General features: G+C 52.2%; 1 protein-coding gene across 6 annotated transcripts in view; it reads left to right on the forward strand.

Annotated features, from left to right (window-relative positions):
• The window catches only part of PLD2 (phospholipase D2), a 495,902-nt gene that overhangs the window by 373,250 nt on the left and 98,534 nt on the right, over window positions 1–24,118 (forward strand). For all 6 annotated transcript variants that reach the window (XM_085638423.1, XM_085638422.1, XM_085638426.1 and 3 more), the window contains 2 exons: window positions 3,663–3,781; window positions 12,590–12,703. In XM_085638423.1, coding sequence (XP_085494549.1) covers window positions 3,663–3,781; window positions 12,590–12,703 — 233 coding nt within the window. The remainder of the gene's footprint in view (window positions 1–3,662; window positions 3,782–12,589; window positions 12,704–24,118) is intronic.

The raw sequence follows: 24,118 nt of genomic DNA on the forward strand, positions 1-24,118 counted from the left end.
ATCTACATCAGTCAGACCTATGAGGAACTGTTCATTTCCTGCAAAATTTAAGGATTTTTATTTGTCTTAAGTTTTGTTTACAATACGTTGTTTTTTTATAAAGAAAGGGAGATGATGTAGAGTACGTAAGTTGTTGTGGTGCAATTGTAATTTACTGTGTATTCCTTTTATTGATGTACATTCTGTGTTCTGTTACACGCGCTTCTTGAAAGAAGGTTTTCTTTCAAGTGGAGCTCGTGTCTGGCCTCTGTTGTGGCAGAGCATTCCAAACTGAAGAATGCTATTCTTCGGTTGGTTTGCTGCCACAACAGACGTGCTCCAGTGACTTCCTTTATTCACGAAGATTAGAAGAATAAACTTCAACTTTAACAAGGATTACCTGTGCAGACATTTTCCTTACTTGGTGCTTGCTATTCCTTGGATTCACACTTTACAACTGGCCGTCTGCACCCGTCAGAGCCCGGAAGAGACTGGGCTGGGCCTTCTCTCTTGGCTTAGGATACTGGGCACCCCTGTTTGCAACACCACCAATAAGTACTCTAAGACACTTGGTCCTTTGGAATTGTACCTAAGGAAGTCCGTTTGCTTTTATTGTATTGTTCCACGACCGAATGGAATGCTGCTCCATGGTTTGTAGCCACGCCAGAGACGACTTCATTGTGGCGGTTAAGAAAGAAAGACAGACAGATATTAAATATAGTAGAAAGATCTATAACAAAGCACAGGCTGTCGCTAAAGAACTGGGAGGAAGAGAATTGGCGCGCACTTGTAGAGGCTTCAAGACTGAAGGATTGCAAACTATTCCGGCACCTTCTGTCGAAAGGGACAACTTAGCAGATACGTGAAGCTGACTTATATACAGCCCCGTGTTTGGGAAGAGTATGTTGTGAAACTCTACTCGGGCCCAGCCGACGACTGCAGCCTGGTCCCACCGCAGGGCGGGTCCCAGAACCGGCACAGGCTGAGGCACTTAGTTTCTTCATCGAGGAAACCGTCTCAGCTGTTAGTTCACTGCAGAATGGGAACGCTCCGGGTCCAGATACACTTCCGGGGGATCTGGTCAAAGCGGAGTCTATTGTATGGGGACTTCTGTTACGAACACTTTTTAATGCTATTTTACGAGGGGGGGGGGGGGGATATCCCTGCAACCTGGAAAGGCGCTGAAATAATCCCTGTTTTCAAAAAGGGAGACAAGGGGTTTCCAGTTAAGTACAGGCCATTTAGCCTCATAGATGTTCCACAGAAAGTTTTTAGTAAAATTATTTGAACCCGGCTTCAAAGCTGGATAGAGGAGAAAGATATCCGATCTGCAGGCAGGTTTTAGGGCCTCTACGAACACTTTAGAACAGGTGTTTAGATTTATTTTGCTTATATTTAAGAGGGCATTTGATTCCATAGACCACTGCCCTTGGAAACCTAGGACTCCCTACTGACCTACTTAATCTCCTGGTCCGCCTGCACCAAGATAACGATGCTACGGTCAGGTGGCGTGCCGATGGTAGCCTATCCAATGAGATTCTAGTCTCAGAGGGTGTACAACAGGGCTGTGTCCTCGCCCCTATCATCTTTACCCTGTACATAAATGGCCTTATAAGCGAATTGTTCGATTGTGGAAGTGATCCCCCTAAATTAGCCGGCAGCCCCATACCCTCCCTGCCGTTGGCAGACGACACGTTGCTTATTTCAAAAACGCTGATGGGTATCCAGAATGCCCTCACAAAATTTGCAAAAGCATGCAAAGACAGGGGCTTAGGAATACATTGCTCCAAAACGAAATTTATGGCATTTAACCCGTAGAAATCCACCAGGGGCAAAGTGAGGCGCCCAACTCTTCGAACAGGTGAAGGTTTCTGATTATTGGGGAGTCTGAATCGGTGATAACCTAGCCTGGGCATCCCAAATAGAGAAGAGCGTTTGATCTCTTCAACGTGTGGACTGCGCAATAGCAAGGAGGGTAAAAGGTTCTGCTTTTTGCCCCATTTCACCAATCTTAGAATTACATCGGGCACAAGGGCTAGGCGCCGCCCTATATGGGGCTGAATTGTGTGCGCTAGAGTGCTTAAAACAACTAGACCTCGCTGAGAATAAATTCCTAAGGGCGATCCTTAACCGCCCATTGAACACGCCCCTACTGCCGCTACGTCTTGACCTCCGTCTTAAACCCAGTAGCTACTTTGCTATTCTTAAGGTACTTTTGTTTTGGGTAAGATTATGGCCCAGCAGCAGCCAGGTTCCAATAAAGGATGCAATGGAAGGATGATTCATTCTACAAAAATAGTCGGGGCGTTTGGTTTGGCTCAAAATGATTAAGGGTTGGTTCACTAAACTTCGGCTGGGGTTTATGTGGGAGGACCCCAAGTCTATCACAAACAAATCATACCCCTGCTAAAAAAAAAGGGGACTGGGAGTATGTTGAATCACCATGTACTGATGTCAAGGCACCTGGCACTTTAACTTCCAGCTTCCTGAACGTCGAGGGCTGTTTTAAGCTTGATTCATAAATGGATGGCGTTGAACCCCCCAGGCACGTGCACTTTATATCCAGTTTAGGTATGGGGTTCTTCCATTAAATCTTATGAGAAGTACTTGGGTAAATGCTTCTGTAACCTCCATGTGCCCGCCCTGTCACTTTACCCCTGTGACCCCAGAACACTTTGTCTTTTTTTGGCCAGTCTGTGCAAATCTCAGGAAAACCTGGATTATCCCCGCATGTCACGTGCTTTCTTTCTCGCGCCCGTCTGATGCCCTGCGTATATTCAGGTCCGACTCCACAAGATGGCTTGTACTTACAATTTCGAGATACTTGCTGTGTGCTTGGTGTTTGAGGTCTAAAGTGACAAAAGAATACCCTGTCGCAGATAGTTGAACATGTCAGTATGCGCGTCCCTGGCTGACTATTGGCATATCGGGGCACAGGAAGGTTTACGCGGATTGAGTCTGTGATGCGAGGCTAATTGGAGTTCCCCTATCTTAACATTTATGAAAATGTGAGTTTTACTATTTTATCTTTTTTAATTGATGTATAGGCACATGGACATTGATTTTATTGTAAGTTTTTGTATTTTTATGCCATGTTGAATCATTATATGTCTTGTGATCTCATTGCTGTAAATGATTGTTATTAATAGAATAAACTATATATATACCCAACAGCTGGGGGAGGTGTACTTCAACAGCTGGGGAGATATATTACAACAGCTGGGAAGATACTCTTCAACAACTGGGGAGATATATTACAACAGCTGGGGAGATATATTACAACAGCTGGGAAGATACTCTTCAACAACTGGGGACATATACTTCATCAGCTGAAGAGATCTACTTCAACAGATGGGAGGGTACACTTCAGTAACTGGAATGTATACTTTAATATCTTTGGAGAAGTATACTTCAACAAGTGAGGCTGTACATTTCAAAGACCGAGGAGGTATAGATGAGTAGGTGAGGAGGTAGACAATAATAGCTTAGGTGGTGTAATTTAATGACTGCTGAGGTAATATTCAATAACCTGGGATTGTATATGGGGAGGTATCCTTTCGTAACTGAAGAGGCGTGCTTCGTAAGTGGAGAGATGGACTTCAAGAGCTGGGGAGATATGGTCAGTGACCCCGACTGATAGTGCCCCCCCAGCACCCCGTCCCTCATGCCTCTCATGTTTTCAGATTTCATCGACCGGACCAAGAACCCCCGGATGCCCTGGAGGGACATCGGCGTGGTGGTGCATGGGACGGCGGCGAGGGACGTGGCGCGACACTTCATCCAGCGCTGGAACTACACCAAGGTGAGTCCTGGGGGGCCGGGGGGGGGGTTAAAGGATGGGTGGTCCCACCCCACTCAGGGGGTAACGCAGGCCCCTGCAGCACCACGGGCCCCCACCCTTCAAGTAAAATAATTCAGTGCAAGCCTACGGGTCTCATTCTGCTGGGGGGAGGGGCATCATTTTGCGTGAAGCCACTGTCTGGACGGTTAGGTAGGTCAGAAAAGGAAGGGGGACAGGGGCAATGTGGATATGACGCCGGAAGAAGGCGTCCTTGCTGCAGGACATGGAGCGGGGGTCTAGGGGGCTCCTCTCGTCCTGTCACTTCCATTCTTGCCTCGGTCTCCGACGGTCCCTTCTGGAGAGTTGCTTGTGCTTGATGGTCGTATTATTCTAGTGCGCGCGCCTTCAAGAATGCCACAACTATCCCTCCTGTTGACCCTTTGGTAACTATTAGTGATAGGTTAGGGACTGACCCACCCATTGCCCCGGGTAACACTTGCCATTCCAAGCTTCGGACAAGTTTTAGTAGAAGCAAACATGGGGATATTGACACTATGGAGAATCCTACCAGGGTAAGCAGGGGTGTGAAGGCAGTATCTGGTAGCTCAACTCATATTGACCCAGAGAAACCCTCAAATGTTCACATCCACCTTCCCCCAGCTTCTCTTCCCTATGTAGCAGTATTAACTGGTGTCCCGGAATTAAGAGAAGGCAAGTTTGAATCTTACCCTGAACTCAAAAATAAAGTGACCTTCTGGCTTAATAAAAACAGACCAATTAATTTTGATCTGGATGGGAAGATTTTATTTGCCAGAAGGGTCTGTTGGGTTGGAATAAGACCAAAGGATATTGAGGGTGATTGTATTCTCATAAACTTTCGGGACAGACGTTTAGTGCGTCTTATCTGTGATGATTCACTTTCTGGGGGCCATCCGGGGATAGGGGTGCGCAATCTGGGTTATTTTTATAACTCGACCATTAATAACGCCGAAAGACCTCACTATCATCGGGGTGTGCCGAGGTTGCAGTCTGAGTCTACTATTCCCTACATTGATTATCACAATACCAATTATAACCTAGGCTATTCTGATTGACCGGAATTCCAGTTTTCAAGGGAAGTTATGACAGAAGAAATTGTTCCTACGGATAAAAGGGTAGAAGTCGAGTTCCCTTTACTTGGGACGCCAAATTTAGTCAGGCATTCCCCTCTGCAAATGTGTTTAGAACAGTTAAATCATCATGCCGATAGAACTAACTCAATCTGTCAGGTCAATCTGCCAGGTATAGGGGTGGGTTCAATGCTTTCGTGGAATATTGCTGGGCTTAAGTCAAAGATGGATTCACCAGAGTGGGTTCAATTTATTGGTAATTTTGATGTCTGCCTCTTCCAGGAGACCTGGTCCTGTGAGCCCCAGTTTCTCCCGGGTTTTCTGAATTTCCACGTTCCTGCATCCAAGGGACCTAAAGGGCGCCCTATGGGTGGCTTAACAACATGGGCACGCCAAGAATTATTCTTGGCGGCCAATGAAATCCATACTGGGTCTCCTGACATTCAATTGGTCAGGTTATCCTTGGGCCTAGTGGGTAACGTGGACATTTATAATTTGTACCTGAGAGGGACCAATGGGACAAAGTCCTGGACCTTGGTTGCATTGGATTCCCTTATCGCCCAGCACTCATGCGAGAGGGGAGTGCTTGTTGTGGGGGATCTGAATGTAACCTTTGAACCGCTTTTGAATTCAGACTCTTGTTGGGGACTTGACCCTGAGGAAGATCAGCTATGGGGAATCCCGGGCCTCGATATGGACCCAATAAAACGCTGGTCTGAAATTGCAGTGCAGGTCAACGCTCTTTGTTATGAAAGAGGCTTGAGGGCTTTGAATGGAAGAACTCCAGGGGACAAGAAAGGGGCCAATACTTTCGATAATGGCCGTCACAGGAGCAGAATTGATTATGTTCTTTGCAGTATGAGTTATGGCAGCATGTAAAAGATATGGTAGTTGAACCTAGACTTGAAAGTGATCATAACCCCCTATGTGTAACGCATTGTTGGTGGAATAATGGCAATGCTGGAGTAGAGGAGATGATACTTAAGCCACCTGATATATTCCCCTCCAATGATATGCGTAGGCTTAAGTGGAATATGCTAAAGTCTAACGAAATAGTTGTCAATAAAATTGACAACTTGCTGTCCAAAGTTGTAGTGGAGTTTCAAAGCTGTGGGCTTATTGATCCAGGTATTTCACTAATCACCGGTCTTCATGAAGTATTTTTTGAGGAACTACGCCAGTTCTTCCTTAAACCCGTTAGGAAAAGTAATCGACTCCCCCCAAAACGCCTACGGTGGTATGATAAGGATTGCAAGAGTGCCAGAATTAATCTTACCATAGCCCTTTCTAGTGGTGATATTGACTGTGTGAGGGAAGCCCGCCATGTGTACAAAAGATGTATAGCTCAGGCTAAAAAGAACTGGGACGAGGTTTATTGGTCTGATTTAAAGGATGCTAGCGATGCGAGAGACACACAGCTATTTTGGAATATCATCAAGTGGGGCAGGGGAGGGTTACCTGACCGACCCCCAAACCATGTCTCTCAAGAAGACTGGGTAAATTATTTTAGACCCCAATACGCATGTGAGTCCCAGATAAACCCTGCAGGGGAGATACCTCTTGTTTTCTTCGCTAGTGGTCCTTTCAGTACCAAAGATACCCTATTGGCTCTGGGATCTACAGCAGCTGGGCGAGCTCCTGGATTGGATGGGATTCCATCTGATCTTTTCCTCCACAACAAAAAGATCTGGAGCGAATACATCACCTTACTGGCAAATGCTATTGCTGTAGGTGCCCCTGTTCCTAAATCCTGGGGGGGGCTGTCATAATTCCCGTGTTTAAGAAGGGTGACAGAACCCTCCCTGGGAACTATCGACCAATTAGCCTGATCGATACTATGCAGAAGGTCATTGGGAGAATGAAACTGAATCAGTTGTTAACATGGGCTGAAGATAATCAGATTCTTTCTCCCTTTCAAGCTGGCTTTCGCAAGTCAACCAGTACACTGGATCAGGTCTTTCGATTTGTGCAACTCCACTGGAAAGTAGTTACCCTGGGGAAAGGCAGTCTCTATGTAGCCTTTGTGGACCTAAGAGCTGCCTTTGACCTTGTCCCTCGCCATCGGTTGTGGGTAGTGCTTGCAAAATTAGGGCTCCCAGTGGAAACCTTGACCCTGATAAAGAGACTCCACGAGTCGAACTTTGCTAAAATCCAGTGGGGAGGAGCGGGCGAAGTCACCCCAGAATTCCCGGTTGAACGAGGGGTGCGGCAAGGCTGCACCATGGCCCCTACTCTTTTCTCCTTGTATATTAATGGGATAGCTCAATCTATGCTCAGCACCATTACTGATGCTCCAAAGCTTGCCGGAGTTACCACTCCGATATTAATGTTTGCGGATGATACGCTTATCGTATCTAAAACTCCAAGTGGCTTGCAGAGAGCTCTACTAGTCTTTGAGGATTTCTGCCTTGGCCACGGATTGGAGGTAAACGTGGCCAAGACAAAATTTATGGCCTTTAATCCGCATCCAAGCTTTAGAGGGAGAAAGTTCCTTTTGGACGGGCAACCAATAGAAATGGTCTCCAACTTTGTGTATCTGGGCATACATATAACCAGTAATAATAAATGGGATAAGCACATTGAGGTAGCCGCCCTGAAACTTAGGCAAATTTTGGGAACTATAATCAGAGAACATAAAAAATCTTTCACTAAGCCCGTAAAACCTGTGCTTCAAGTTTACGAGGCGAAGGGCTTGGGTTCAGCTTTGTATGGGGCAGAATTATGGGGGTTTAATCGACTGGTCCCTTTAACCTTAACCGAAAATTCATTTTTTCGTGGCATAACAAACCTCCCCCAGAGCTCCCCTATGGTTCCTGTAAGGTATGAGCTGGGTAGGAGGGCAATTGTGGATATTGCTAGACTTCGCCCGGTTTTATATTGGCGAAGGCTCTGGACCACTCCTGAGCTCTCCCTGTATGCCCATGGGCTCATGGATGTTGTTGTGTCAGATGTTTTTCATAAGATCGATTGGCTGAGGCAGCTCCGCCAGACCTTGACACTTATGGGCATGGTGGGGTTATGGAGCGATCCAGCAACTGCTCAGTTCCCCACAAAGAAAACCCTAAAAGTTATTTATTGGGAATGTGTCGACCATCAGGTGTGGAGTCGAGCTAACCCTAATGGGATGGCTGGCCGTTATCTAGAGGTCAAGTCTACGCCTGCTCTTGAACCATACTGGGACTTGATTATGAATCCAAGAGACAGGAAACTCTACTTCCAGCTCAGAGTAGGATCTCTACCGCTTAAGTCCCTCACAGGCAGGTGGTCTAGACCTCGAGAGGAAACTTGCCCTGCCTGAGGGTTACAGGCAGAATCTATTGCCCATTTTTTGTTTGTTTGCCCTGTGTTAGCTTCTCCTAGACGTGTGTGGTTGTCACCACTGTGTAGAAATTTGGGCACCAGGAGTAGTGTTGTAGCTTTAAGAATCTTATGCAGCAACACTTCCCCAACTATTTCTATACCGATAGCTAAATTCCTGGGCTGGGCATGGTCCCTAAGGACGAAAGCTTGTGCCAAACCCCAGAATCACATAACCCAACCTGCTGTTACCTAGTGTAACTTTTAATTAATTGTTCCTTTAAACTATTACAGTTGAAGGGGGCTTTTTATTCGTGTATTGTTATATTTGTTGCCATTTTGTCTAGTTTAATGTCTTTTTAAAAAAAGAATTTGTATCCTATTTATTCAATATATTTTAATGTATTTTATATGTAACGTTAGATTTATGTTGTCTTTTATTATTTTTTCTCAAATCGAATAAAGACTGATGATGATGATGAAAACATTATGAAAGGAGCTGATGTGGGGGGGGGGTAAGAGGTCCCCAAGGTATTGAAGAAGAGCTCTGTGGTGCTGGACAGGAGCTCTCTCGGCAGTCCACCCATTCCCAGATCTGATGTGTGCCTCTGAGACCACACTGGCTGTCAGTGAAGAGCATCGACTTGTCCTGCCAGTAATACCCAGTCCTGCCGCTGGAGGGAGCCATTGGCCCACTTTCACTCGCCGGCACCAGCGAGGCCCGAGTAGAAGCTGTCAGGGCCCTCCCCCTCTGACCTGAGCACACGTCCCATGGTCCCTGGAGGTCAGTTGAGGGGCCACTGGGCCCCTCACCTCGGGGAGTCCGCTCCCGGGGGAGGGTCAGCCACTTCTGGTCTGTCCTGAGCATCTTTCACCTCTTCCCTCTCCTCTCGGGCCCCTCGCCTCCCAAAGCATCTGGATATCTCATTCGCTTCACAAGTCTACAATGGCTGCACGGACAGAGGAGAGCGCGCATTCTGTGCCCTCTCCATCTGGGCACCTGGTGCCATCTAACGTCACCTTTTACAGCCCTTTAAAGGCAAGCTGGGCCTTGGTTTGACATCTGACCAGGATTTCTTTTTAATACAGCGCTAGCTCGACCCGAAGGTATCCGAGTTCTGTACATGAGCACCAGTTGCGTTACAGTTGGACACATTCATTTCTTGGTTTCACGGGGAGATTAAGTGATTTGCCCAGAAGCACAGGATGGTGAGGGTCATTGCCGAGACTCGAAGCCGTTAGGCCACATCCTCTCTGGCACAAACAGCACTCCGATGTCCAGCCGGTAGTAACATGGCATGCTAGGCAGAATCACACATTTTTCCCATTTCAATGTAAACTTAACACATCACGGTTTACTCTCCACACCCACAATCCCTTTGCTGCTTCCCTTGCTCTCCTTTCCTTGCTCTCCTTCCCTTGCTCTCCTTCCCTTGCTCTCCTTCCCTTGCTCTCCTTCCCTTGCTGTACTTCCCTTGCTGTACTTCCCTTGCTCTCCTTCCCTTGCTCTCCTTCCCTTGCTTCCCATACCGCGCTCCGATACAGTTTTAACAAATGTCCTTAACATTTTGTATGCAAAGGCCTAGGGGTGAGATTTATCAACGAGCTGCATCGACGCAACTACTGAATCAGAATTATCAAGCCCTCAAGGGCCCCCTGCGTGGTTGATAATTCTTCAGTAGCACAACGCAGCGCAAATCACTGCGTTGTGTTTCTCTGCCCCAGGGAGGCGTTCCATGGGCTGGCATTGGGGCACAGTGGTGGACCAGCAGCCCTGTGCTGTTGTCACGTTTCTACACCGCTGTTGTGATGCCTCGGTAGCTCAGTCCTCCATCTTGGAATCCCACCAGGGGATGCGAAGAGGGGGGGGGGGGCGGGGGGGGAGGAGTGAAGATTGCTTACAGGGCTGTTGTGGCACATCCCAGTGCCATGCATGGAAGTACACCACTGACGTGCCCATGCTGGACAGAGGGCATCACTCCTCGTGACCTCTCATCCCAGGTCACAATCACACATGAATGTCTCCCCTGTATGACTACTTGAGTGCCCCAGATAGACTGGTGTCTCCTCCACCTCCCTGCTCGTAAACTGGTATGTTCTGGGCCACGATCCTTCCTGGGTACCAGTGAGTGCTAAAGAACGCAGTTCCCTGCCCTCTGTTTTAGGGTCCGGTTCATTCCTTGAGGAACCTGGCTTTATCACCCCCACGCCCCAACTCTCCCACACACCCACATCCACACCGTTTGTCTACAAAGTGCATAACTTGTACAAATTGAAAAGTGTGGGCAGTGCAAGCACGCGAGGACTATGGGCCGCAGGCCAGTGATGCTCTTGTCTAGGCTAACAGTTCCAAGCCTTCCGTCGTTGACCAGAAACAACAAGGCCAGCCGGAGGGGGACACTCTTAGCCAGGGGACCAGAGCCCGGCATGTGGGACAAGGGCCTGTTTCCCCTGCCCGCCAGCATGGATCCAACATGAGCCTTCGGTCTCTCTTCCTCTCGTTTGGATTGGCTCCCACATCCCTGGGAATGGTAGCCACTCCTCCCTCGACACACAAGGAACTTCTTTCCTCCTAGTGAGGTGGTTCCGAGTGTCCTTTGTTACTGAGTACTACATGCATGTGATAAACCCATCACGTGACAGCCTGGGCACACGCTGCAGTAGTGCCACTCCCACTGTGCTCTGAGCGCCTTCTAGGCTGCTTTAGCCCCCTAGTGCACTCTGGCACTGAGCTTTGGCACCTACAGAAGGTGGAATCCATTGTGTTCTACCTTGCTGGTGTGATCCGCCATTTTGTTGATTCCTTTGCAACAGTCACCAAAGTCAAAGCTAACATATGTGCTCTACATATGCGCAGCGACCTGTGGGCACGAAGAGGCGCTGCATGCTGTTGGATCCGTCTCCAGGCGCTGGATCATGCAGAGCTCTCCTTGGGGCTGTTCCACTCGCCCAGCCCAGGGTATCCCACCGAATGCCAAGCCATGTGCCCACCACAACTTGAGGACAGCATGAGCTATATCTCAACGTAAAAATCTGACAAACTATTGTCAAATTTCTATGGGCACTGTAAGGGAAATTCGGAATAAATGACAGTGAAAGATTATGGGGCCAGATGTACAAAGCTCTTTTACGTTCACAAACAGACCAATTTCCAGAAACAGGCCATTTGCATACGCAAAAAAGCGTTTTCGAATGTACAAATCTCTAATTGCGTTGCGATAATCTGATACCGAGTCTTAATGAGGGATTGCAAATTGGTATTTGGAAGGGGCGTGTTTAAATCATCCCTTCCTAATACCGATTCACATTGATATGGACAAATGTTTTGCGACCGAAATTCGGTCACAAAACATTCACATTTTACCATCAACTTGAAGTTGGTGGTAAGCTATTCGCAAAAGGGAAGGGGTCCCTGCAGAACCCCTTCCCATTGGAGAATGAAAACAAATATATTTGTTTAGACCAGGCAGTGGTTCCACAGATGGATGCAAAGGGACCTGTACCTCAGACAGCTTCCCTCAGCCCCCACTAAACAGCTTCCCTCTCCCCCCCCCCTCCCCCCTGCATTTTTGTACAACCAGTGCTCAATTTGAGCCGGTGGTTTACGGTGCTCGGCACCCTCACTTAATTGTCAACACTGGCGCTCATGACAGCCCACCACATGGTGGCGCTGTTTGCCTTAATTTTGAAGTGTGCATAACAACAGCTGTTTAAAAATGTATTATACATTAAAAACAACTAATGCTTGCCACTCTAGTTATTCTTTTAGCTTTGGGGGGCTTGAATTGTCACTTGCACGAATGTGAGGTTAGTAGCTGTGTTGGTACTGTCATTGTCAGCACTGGTAGGGGCAGTGGGGAGTGCAGGCTGTAGTGGCCTCAAGACAAGGGCCCTGGCATGTACATTTCTCCCGAAATTAAGCACTGTGTACAGCTGACAGTGCACATGTGGTTTGTGCATTGAGTGACAGTGGGTAGGAGTCACTGGGCCACCTGGGCTGGGCCCGCTGCCTGGACAGCCTGCAGTGCTGGGCCCACTGCCCCCAACCCGGGTGCGCCGCTGCTAAAATGGGTACCTCGGGCAGTGTCGTCGGTCACTGCAGCTCCCCTCCTTGGACCTGTCACCTCTCTTTCCTTTCTGGTGTTTCTACACTCTTTCAGACTGTCTGGAAATTCAAGCACAGATGGGAAATCAGAGGGTTACTCCCAGACTTTCAAAAACCTGTTACAAATGTGCAAAATGACCACAATCTTCAAGAAGCATAGAAATTGGTGGTAGCGAAGACATTTTCAGGGAACACAAAGAAATATGCGCCTTCCAAAGAAAATCTCCACAGTATGTTTGGATAACTGCTTATTGTGTGTTTTTATTTACCACTTGACATCAGATTGATGGCCGTGCTCTGCCTTTCTTATCTCTGTAGACCATGAAGACAAAGTACAAAGACGTCTCCTTCCCCTACCTGCTTCCGAAGTCCCAGACCACGGCCAACAGGCAGCCCTTCACTGTCCCGGGGTCTCAGGAGGCCAAGGTCCAGGTAAGTGACAGTAACATGAAGACCGCCGGGTGGGTGAGTCCTTGGAGAAGGCTCCAGGCCTCCTTGTGGATGAGTCCAACCGTTGGGTGAGTCCTAAGTGAAAGCATCACTCCAGGCCTCCTCTTGGGTGAGTCCAACCAGTGGGTAAGTCCTAAGTGGAGGCATCGTTCCAGGCCTCCGGCAGGGTGAGTCCAACCGTTGGGTGAGTCCTTAGTAGAGGCATTGCTCCAGGCCTCTGGTAGGGTGAGTCCTTCGTAGAGGCATTGCTCCAGGCCTCCGGTAGGGTGACTCCTTAGTAGAAGCATTTCTCCAGGCCTCCGACACGGTGAGTCCTTAGTAGAGTCATTGCTCCTGGCCTCCAGCAGGGTGAGTCCTTAGTAGAGGCATTGCTCCTGGCCGCCGGTAGGGTGAGTCCTTAGTAGAGGCATTGCTCCAGGCCTCCTTGTGGGTGAGTCCAACCGGTGGGTGAGTCCTAAGTAGAGGCATCACTCCAGGCCTCCGGCAGGGTGAGTCCAACCGGTGGGTGAGTCCTTAGTAGAGGCAATGCTCCAGGCCTCCGGTAGGGTGAGTCCAACCAGTGGGTGAGTCCTTAGTAGAGGCAATGCTCCAGGCCTCCGGTAGGGTGAGTCCTTAGTAGAGGCATTGCTCCAGGCCTCCAGCAGGGTGAGTCCAACCGGTGGGTGAGTCCTAAGTGGAGGCATCGTTCCAGGCCTCCGGCGGGGTGAGTCCAACCGGTGGGTGAGTCCTCAGTAGAGGCATTGCACCCGGCCGCCGATGGGGTGAGTCCTTAGTAGAGGCATTGCTCCAGGCTTCCGATAGGGTGACTCCTTAGTAGAGGCATTGCTCCAGGCCTCCAATAGGGTGAGTCCTTAGTAGAGTTGTTGCTCCAGGCCTCACGTAGGGTGAGTCCTTAGTAGAGGCATTGCTCCAGGCCTCTGGTAGGGTGAGTCCTTAGAAGAAGCATTGCTCCAGGCCTCCGGTAGAGTGAGTCCTTAGTAGAGGCATTGCTCCAGGCCTCTGGTAGGGTGAGTCCTTAGTAGAGGCCTTGCTCCAGGCCTCCGGTAGGGTGAGCGCTCCAGGCCTGCATCAGTGCATCTGAGCCTATTCATGCACGGATTTCGCGCAGCACGAGAGACCCTGCACTTCCTCGATAGCCCCTACAGTAAGAGTAATCGCTGCTGCAGAAACTGTCATCAGCAGAAGCACGCATCAGTTCTTTCACTCGCGCCTTTACTGCAGGGCTTCTCCCATGTTGGCAGAAGGCCCTTTCTCTCGCCCTTGTGGCAAGATCTTCTGTTCCTACCTGGCCCTATAATAAATTCACCTCCCATTCCTTCTTTGTGCCCTTCACCTACATGAACCTGGGGTAACAGGACCCCTCTTTCTTGCGATTACATCTCTCTCTTTCATCTATGGGTCTGAATCCTACCTTGGGCGCCTCCGTCAACACCCAGTCCTTGCCCAAGTCCAGGTGGAGCTCAGGGGACCCGCTGGTTGCCATGTGCCTGATGAAGTGTTAATTAGAAAAACTTGTCTCAGTTCTCCATCTAATCCTAAGACTGTGACTGCCATACCCCTGGGTATCAATCATCAGACAAGAGAGGACCATACAGGAAAGGAGGGGGCAGATGGGGGTCGAGATGATCTACTGCAACAGCCTTATTATGTCCCTTTTAGCATCAGATACCTCAGAATGGATCAAATATAGAATTTTTGAACTAGGACTCAGAAATGCTCCCTCCATCTGTGAAGCTGTTATTTACCGGTTTCTGTGCCCCAAAAAGACTTTAGGTCAAGGCTCCCAGAACTGCTCGCCCCCTTCACTCTGAAATACCAACACTAAGGAGCACTTGGGGACTTTAATTGTCAGATGGACCTATCCCAAAACCCGGATGCCAGCGCCCTTTGAGATGACCTCTCTGTTAGTGCTCAAGCAACTGGTCTCTGACCGACTCCCTCCCTGGGTCACATCCTAGATCTGATCATTTCCAACATCCAAAGCATCCTGCGGCAAGCGCCGCTCCAGTCTGCCAGTGTTATCACTTTCTTTTGAACTTCCAAATTCCTTTTAGAATCCCTCCAGCACACATTACTACCCCGGAGTCCACCACTACATTAAGATCTCGGAGGCATATCTCTAGTCCCATTCTGGAGGCTTCATTTTATTATTTTTTATATCTTTATTGTTTTTTTAAAAATTACTTTCCATTGCTTCTACTTACATTCTGCAGAACAGCACAAAATAATCATTAATAACACATAGCTCTGGAGCGCTAGGTGGCGCCTGACCGGCATGGCCGCCTTTCAGTGAGGCTCCCGGCGCCGGACCCCACGAGTCCTTCTGGCTCCGCTCTGGACTGCCCTGGCCGGCCTGCTCCGGGCGCTGCGACGTGCGGAGCTGTCCCGCTGTCCCGGGCCCGGACCTGGAGTGCCGTTGTCCCCGCGGGGCCTGTCTAGAAGCCTCGGAACCGGGCCGGCGGTGGACGGCAGCGGCCTTGGAGCTGCGGCGCGGGCAGGCTACAACCTGAGCCCACGGCGCCCACGAGGGGTGTGGGCCCGATCCTGCCGGTGGAAGGGAGAAGACGGACGCGCGGCCGCCGCGGGCCCCGACACGGACAGAGAGGCAGGGCTCCGGTCTGGTGGCAGCCCGTGGGGGCCCAGGAGACGTGAGGCTGACCCCCGGAGGCAGGATGGTGCGGTGGAGCAGGCGGTGAGTGCGGCTGCGGGGGAGACATCGCCAGAGCCTGCCGGAGCTGCTGTGGGGGCCGGGTGCGGTGGGGAGACCCCCCCCCATCGGGCCGGGTGTCGGGGGCCGGGCCCCCCCCCCTCCTGTCTGCGGTGCTGGAGCTGGACCCGTCTTGCTGAGGCTACCTGGGGTGATCCGGGTGACGTGGGGTCCCCTTCTGGGTTCGGGCCGCAGACCGGCGGTCAGGGGGTGAGTGGCCTCCCCCCCCCCCTCCCTCACACTGCTCCGAGGTTGGCCTGGCTGGGGGCGCAGTGCTCGGGACCCCTGGGGGAGAGGTCCAAATTGTGCCGACGCCCCCTTTGGAGTTGGACGGCGACCGTGCTGGTGAGAGGCTCCCTGAGAGGGGTCATTTGCGCGCGGACGCGCATTCGTCGGGGCCTTGGAGGCATGTAGCCTGCGAGGGAGTCGGTGGGCATTGTATCGGCCCGGGGTCCTGAACTGAGTTGCGGAGCCTCGCCTTGCCCGTGGAAGGCTGCGGGCGCTGCTGTGGCGACGAGCTCCGGGAGGTGACCGGCTGTCCTGCTGGGAGGCTCACCGGGGATCGAACTGTGGGTCTGGCGGTGCCTGGCCTTCTCCCTACGCGGGGTGCCCTGACCGTGCCTCCTTCTGCCTCCACTTCGCCTCGTCGGCATCCGTGGACGTCTTAGAGGTGCATCCCCCGCCCGTTGTCCGGCCTCGCCGACCTCCGCGCCCGGGGGTCCTCACCATGGGTAAAGACAATACAGCCAAACAGACGCCCGTGGCTACCCAAACCAGGATGGACCAATTCACAACCTCCGAGAGGGGGTCAGGCCCTACCGGCGAGCCGGCCCCGGCCCCCGCCACAGACCTTGCGGCCTTCCTGCAGGCCATAAATTCGTCCCACGCCTCCCTGGAGGGCATGGTGGCAGAGGTCAAGGTAGATGTCGCTCTTCTCCGGCAGGACTTGCAGAACGCTACCACCCGCATCTCGGAAGCCGAATCCAGAATATCCACCGCTGAGGATATCCGTCACCTGCAGGACCAAGTCCGAGAACTGACCACCCACTCCAAGGAACTACACCGCCGGGTCGAAGATGCAGAAAACCGCGCCCGGCGCAGTAACCTGCGCCTGGTGGCATTCCCGGAGGGGGTCGAATCGGGCCGTGCGGATGACTTTATGGAGCGCTGGTTCAAATCCTGGATGCCGGTGGACAGCCTGTCGGCCTCGTTCGTGGTGGAGAGGGCCCATCGCTCCCTGGCCCCCAGGCCCCCCGGAGCGCCCCCCCGGCCCTTCATCCTCAAGATCCTTAATTTCCGGGACAGGGATGCCATTCTTCGCGAGGCCCGGCGCACGGACACCCTCAAATACCAAAATCACACGATCATGGTCTTCCCGGAGTACACTCGAGAAGTCCAGGGACTGCGACGATCCTATACTGAGGCGAAACTGAAGATGCGCTCCCTGGGCCTTCAATACCAGCTTCAGTTCCCGGCCCGCCTTTGGGTCATTTTCCAGCACAAGACACTATTTTTCGATACGCCACGAGCGGCCTGGTCCTGGTTAACGGAAGAGCACTCCCTGCACCGCTCTGGACACAGATCACCTGTGGGCGGGCGGGGGGGGCGGGGGATGCCCCGGTCATCGAGGCCCGCCGGGGGCACCGCACGCTGCCCCGGGAGCGCACAGCGGGAGAGGCGGTCATCACACGCTCCAGGGGGTGGCCGCGCCGGGGGTCGAGAGCCTCCTCGGCTGCACCCGCCAGTCCCGCGGCTGTCGGGCGGCGGGCCGTGTCACCCCGGCTGGCAGATTCCGCGGCCCGGCCTGCCGTGCCTATGGACACCTCGGACCTTTCTCGCAGCCCTACCATTTGACATTCTTCTGCTGTCTGTGTTTAGTCGGGGGGAGGGGGGGGGGGGTCTCCCCGCCAGGTTGCTGGTACTCGGGACTGGGCTGGAGTGTTCCGCTGTGTTTGTTGCTCTCGGCCAGGGCAGGTGAATCAGGCTTGTTTTCTGCTGTATCAGGGGTCCACTAGTGCTCAAGCCCGAGCGTTTTAGCTTGGTGGTTGTTCCATTTCGTTAGGGCGACAGATGCTTCTGTTTTCGAAGTAAAGGGTGGGGGATTGGGGGTGGTTTGGGGCTGTTTCTTCCTCCAAGGGAGGGTTTTGTTGGTGGGGGGTGACTCCCTCTTTGTTGTTGCTCCAAGGCATCATGTAACCTTTGACCTGCTCTCCTGCTCGATGTCCCACTGTCCCTCCTCTCTGGGAGCTCGCGCAGCCGCGCCTCCATTGACCCCTTCTTCTGTCCACGACCATGGCTGACCCGCCCGTTCCTAAGGCCGCCATGCGCGTACTGTCCTGGAATGTTAATGGTCTTTTAGATCGCTTTAAACGCATGGCGGTCCTTAAATATGCACAACGCGCGGAGATTGATGTGCTCCTCCTCCAGGAGACCCATCTTCTTGGCAATAAATGTCCCTTTCTCACCCGTAACGGCTATGTTAGGGTGTGGCACTCCGGTTTTGCGAGGGGATCCCGGGGGGTGGCTATCTTGCTCCGCAGGTCCTTTCCCTTCGTCTTGGCCCAGGTGCACTTGGACCCCAGGGCATGGTGGTGGCGGTTTGTGGTACTCTTGAGGGGCGACCCCTCACCTTGCTGTCCCTTTATGCGGCACCATCCCTCTTACCGTCGGCCCTCTCTTACACCGCGGGCCTCCTCCCGACGCTTCTGGCGGGCTCATTCGTTCTAGGAGGAGACTTTAATGCTGTTTACGCGCCCCATCTGGACTCGACGGGACCGATCTCCCTTGCCCGAGCTGCTCGCGCGAAGCAGCTGTCGAACTGGGCTGAATCTCAAGGCCTGTGTGATGTCTGGAGGATTTGGCACCCACAGGCTCGCCAGTACACCCACACGTCGGCGGCACACCACTCCCACGCCCGGATCGATCTCATCTTCGTTCCGTCTACCGAATGCGCGGGGGTGCAGGATGCACGCATCCTCCTGAGAGGCCTCTCGGACCACTCGCCGGTGCTCCTTGCTCTTGGCCCACCTCCCCTTTCTGCCCGCCCGATGTGGCGTCTGAACGCTTGGTTCCTTCACGACAAAGCTTTTCGGAAAGTGGTCGGTGGCGAGATAGCTGATTATTATTCTCACAATGCAGGCTCCGTCTCCTCCTCTGCCATCCTTTGGGAGGCCGGCAAGGCGACTATTAGGGGGGCTGCAAAGGGGCATGTGCAACAGCAGAGACGTACACAAACCCAGCAACTCGCGGCTTGCGCAAGCTCAAGCTTTGGAGCTAGAGCGAAACCAGGGGGTGTTGGGAGACGCCACGCGGGCGCGCCGCCTGGCCTTTCTACGGGAAGAGATCCGCCTACACTCTCTGGAGGCGGCGAAGACTCTGTGGCGCTCCTCGGTGGCCCGGGTCTACGGATGGGGAGATAAGAATGGTACACTCCTCCACCGGCTGGCCACTTACCCCCGAGCGGGCAGGATCGTTCCTGCCATCAAAGATTACGCAGGCGGGACCCATACTGTCTCGGTGGCAATGGCCCAAACTTTTGCTGATTATTATTCCCGGTTATACCGCACCCGGGCGTCCGAGATCTCCCTTGTGAAGTTGCTGGGGGCGAATGAGGCGGTGCTCGGGCGGCTGGGACCGGAGGTTTGTGAGACCCTCGACTTGCCCATTACGCTGCAGGAAATTGAGGAGGCGATTTGCCGCCTGGCGCCCGGGAAGACCCCGGGACCAGATGGGTTCCCACAGGAATACTATACTCACTATCGTGAGACCCTGGCCCCGAGGCTTCGGGACCTGTTTGCAGAAGTGGTGGAGAGGGGCTCGTTCCTGCCTGAAACAGACACAGCTACCATAGTTGTCCTTCCCAAGACGCAGCCCCCATCACAGTCCTGCTCCGACTACCGGCCGATATCCCTTATTAATACCGAGCTCAAGATCTATGCCACGGTTCGCGCGCAGCGGTTACGCCCCTCTCTTACCTCCCTGGTCCACCCGGACCAATGTGGATTTATGCCGGACCGGGGGACCAGACACTGCCTGCGGCGCTTGCACCTCGCCCTGGCACACCGAGGGCGCCTTTCCCCCTATCTGGCCCTTCTGCTGGTCGACTTTGAAAAAGCCTTCGATTCAGTGGGGTGGGCCTACTTGGGTGATATCTTGGAGCGAATGGGCTTCGGTCCCCGGTTCCGCGCTATGGTCGGTGTCCTGTATGCGAGCCCACGTGCCCGTGTGTTGGTCAATGGGGCTCTATCCCGCCCGTTTCCCATAGGTCGGGGGATGCGACAGGGCTGTCCGCTCTCGCCCCTCCTGTTCACTCTGGCCATGGAGCCACTGGCTGATCCCACTCTCCGCGGGTGGGATTGGCCAGGTATGATCCCTGACAAAATTGCCCTATACGCGGACGACGTCCTTCTCTATCTTTCTGATCCGGCGATCTCGGGCCCCGGGTCCGCCGGATTCTCCGCTGGTTTGGCCAAGCGTCGGGTCTTCATCTGAACCCTAAGAAATCCGTGCTGGTCCCGCTGCACCCGTCGAGGGAGTGTTTCGACTGGCAATCTGACATTCCCCTCCGGAGGCTCTCATTTAAATACCTGGGGATCTGGGTCACCCTCCTTCCGGAACTCTGTTGGGCCCTCAACGTGGCCCCTGTGGTCAACAAGACCAGATCAGATATGATTAGATGGCAGTTGCTCCCGTTGAACCCGTTGGGGAGGGTCGCCCTCTATAAGATGATGATCCTCCCCAAGTTCCTATACATGTTACAAAATACTCCGTGCCCCTTCCCACGCCCGTGGTTCCGGGAACTGGATAAGATGGCGACTAAATTTTTTTGGGGCGGCGGCAGGCCCCGGTTGGCCTTAGATCGCTGCCGGGTCCCCTCGTACGACGGAGGCCTGAGCATGACTAATCTTTATCTGTATTGTTTGGCCACCCAGCTGCTGGTGATTCATGACTGGTTCTCGACCGGGTGGGACGATCCAGCCTATAGACTCGAGGTGCAACTTACCGGGTTCTCCTCTATCCAGAAAATGCTCTATGGGGCGGCGGTTTCCTGGTCGCTCCCGGATGTTGTGCGGGCCCCCTTTCTGGCGTGGCGCGCCACCTTGCGGCATACCTGCTGGTCGGGAACGAAGACATTGCTCACACCACTTTGGCACGGGACTTGGCTGCGGGAGGTGGCGGGACTCGGATTTCGACAGTGGGATCTTCTAGGGATCTCCAGCTTGGGTGATGTATGGCGGGGGAGCCACATGTGTTCCTTCCAGGAGCTTCAGACCCGCTTCTCTTTACAGTCTTCGCAATTTTATAAGTATCTTCAGCTGCGTCATGCGGTCCAGGCCCATGTCCCTCTGGACTCCAGATTGCCTGCCCATAGCCCGCCCGAGGCTCAGGTGATGTTGGGGTGTCTGGGGAAGGGGGGAATATCCCGCATCTATAAATCCCTGATCAACAATACCCCGGTAGATTGGAGCGGACTAAAACAGCGATGGGAGACCTGGGTGGGTCCCCTGGATGATGCTGACTGGAGGGACGCCCTTATGGCACCCAGATTGCTTACCACTTCCGCTAGGCTGTGGCTCATCCAACTTTACTACCTCCACGCCGCTTATCTGACTCCGGACCGCTTATATCGTGCAGGCCTCCGCCTGGACGCCTCATGTGCTCGCTGTGGGGTAGATCCGGCAGACTTCTTCCACATGGTATGGTCTTGTTCCCGCCTGGAGAGTTATTGGACCACGATTGAAACTGAGTTAACTGAAGTCCTGGGATGGGAGGTCCCCCATGACCCTAGAATGGCCCTGCTGGGCATAACGGATGGGCTAGATGGGTCCCGTAATGACAAGTACTTTCTAACTACTGCCCTAATGGTGGCCAAAAGGGATATCGCGGCCGTGTGGAAACAGCCGGACCCGCCCAGGGGTGCTACCTGGAGAAGAGGTGTGGACTGGTGTGCCGCTGTATGCGGCCCGGGGCTGCCCCAAAAAATTCCGTAAAGTATGGGGGAAATGGCTTGGGGGCCTGTTTGAAGGGGTGGGGAGTGCGTGGGCGGGGGGCTGGGGAGGAGGGGTGGGTCTTGCAATTGCTTGTCAATGCTTCCATGATTGGTTTTTTTGATGCCAAGTTCAACGAACTGTTGTATGTCATCCTTGATTTTGCTTTCTATAAAGAAAGAAAAATTTGCTTATCAAAAAATAACACATAGCTCTGCGTTATACATCCTCATTAGAGCACTATTCAGTTTGACTCTCTATATTGCGGGAGCATAATCAGGATGTGACAAATAACATCAACAAGCAGCAGTCCACGCCACGCTATGATCCCATTCTGGAGGCTTCATAGCACGCTTCCCGCTGTCACTCAACGCTCATATGACCAATGAGGGCGACTCTTACAACAGATGTGTAATCAAACAATATTAAAGAAGGTGGGGATGAGAAGAGGAGAATCCCATGGGCTCTTCCTCCTCGTTACATATATCTCAAGATAAGAGCTCGTCTTTGTAGTGTGTGCTAACCGCCTGCAGGGTGCATGCAAGGGCAAGGCATTTTAATATAGCCCTCGCCCACCAGGGTTGCCCCTGGGTGGCAGCTTCATCATAGTGTTCCTCCCGTTCTGCTGCGGAACGGGGCGTGCTGCTACCTGCGAATTACGCTGGAGCACTGAATGGAACGCTGGAGATGGGGAGAGGAGTAGGAGGGTTTATTAGTGAAAATTTAAAATATTTGCCTGGTAGGAGAGCAGAGCTTTGCTTTAATCCTTCCTACTGACAGTATTCTTAAAAAATGGGGAGAAAAATAGTAAGTATAGACGAAAGGGTTTCACCAAACGGTACAATAATGTTTTAAGGGAGCTCACACTCCACTCTAAAGGGTTTTGACACACCTGGAGACACACTCGTGCTGAGTCAGACGGGGGATATAAAGCTGCACTCAGTAACTCTCACCGGCATACACGCCGCCCTTGACGGAATTACCTCGCTCCGCGAATCCACAAGAGCTGCAACTTCTCTCATGAGCATTTCACTATTATTACAGATTATTTACCCAACCCAGTGCCTGTGCTCAGTCATTCGCCGCCTCTAAAGACTGGTGCAATAACATATTTGATTTCTTTCTAAATAAAATCAAGACCCTCTGTAAACTGGTCTTCTGACCTCCCCAGATGATGTCGCCCCCTAGTGGCCCAGGGAGCCTCCAGCACCCTGCTTGTTCTCGACCTGTCTGCGGCCTTCGACACTATCTCAATTTGCTATTTTACTTAAACGTCTTCACAACAGTGGAATTTGTCTAGATGCCCTTAAATGGATTGCATCCTTTTTGTCTGAGAGATCATGATTGGTCCTCCTTAAACCCTTTGCCTCTAAACGTCCTAGGGTGGTCTGGGGTGTTCCACAGGGGTCCTCTCTGAGCCCCGCCCTATTCAACATCTACATGTCACTTCCTGCAGATGCTCTCAGACTATGTGGCTCTAAAATCATCACTTACACATGGTATGTAGCTCATACATCCATGTAAAACAATGTCACTGCTACACGTAAACACTTTTCTTGTTGCATGACACACATTATGGAGTGGATACGCGGCCACTGCCTAAACCTCAACAGCGATAAAACTGAGATTATGCTATTTGGCAAGAACACCTCCTGTTGGGCAGGAGATTGGTGGCCCAAAAACTGCCGGGCATCTCTCGGCCCACCAAAAAGGCCAACACTCATGGCACCATCCTGGGCATCAACCAGGGTTAACGAGGTCACTGGTGAGGCGACCTCCTGGTTCAGCATTCTCAAAGTGCTTCATAAAGTGTTCACTTGGTGCCGGTAGAGTGCGGTAGATCGGGGACTTGAACCATAGTAACCAGCTGTTTGGAATCCGCAATGCATCACGGGACTTGAGACCGCCCATAACGCTGCTATTCTAATAGTGCTCAAGCTCCCGGCCTGCAACCCTCGTGCACCCCTCCTTAGATGCCTACACTGGCGGCCTGTCCGGAAAAGGGCACTATACAGAACTGACACACACCTAGGGAGCACTGCGCAACACCAAGCCCCAGCACTTTGCCAAGAGAGTCTTCTTTCATCGGCCTTCTCGACTCTTGCGCTCGTCCTCCTAGAAGCCCGCCATGGGTCCCCGTAGCCAACTCTCAAGGGCTGGCGGTCGGTCTTTCCTCCTTCTATCTGCACAGAACTGGAACACATTCCCGCTCTCCTTCTGCCTGGCCCGCTCTCCTCCCATGATCTGGAAACTCTGGTTATTCTCGATCAGTACTAGAGGGCGGAACTGTAGAAACATGTTTTAAATGTATTTGCACTTCGGTAGGCAGAGGTGAAGCGCACTTTGTGTAGTTCTGAAGTGTAACTGAACCGAGGTTTTAATCGGATCTAAACCCATCAAGACACTTTAGTTGCTGATCTCCAAATGCTTCATATTTGCTGAACCCCGATTTCCACACATTACATAGGCGCTATACGGTTTTACCAGAAAACCTCCATGTCGGCGCTAATTATGCGGCAACTGCAATGGGAACGGGGCTGCTGTACACGCCTCGCGCGTCCACTCCAGGCTGGTTTAATATATTTGCGACAGTGAGCTTCAAAGCGCGCCACCAGCTGCATACCGCAACCTTAGCCCTCCCATGTTGAATGTTCGTGGCTCCTTTGCTGCACGTGTGCTTTGTGTGATGCATGGAGGGTTCTC

Source organism: Triturus cristatus, chromosome 12, assembly GCF_964204655.1.
Source record: "Triturus cristatus chromosome 12, aTriCri1.1, whole genome shotgun sequence".
Classification (NCBI taxonomy): Eukaryota; Metazoa; Chordata; class Amphibia; order Caudata; family Salamandridae; genus Triturus; species Triturus cristatus.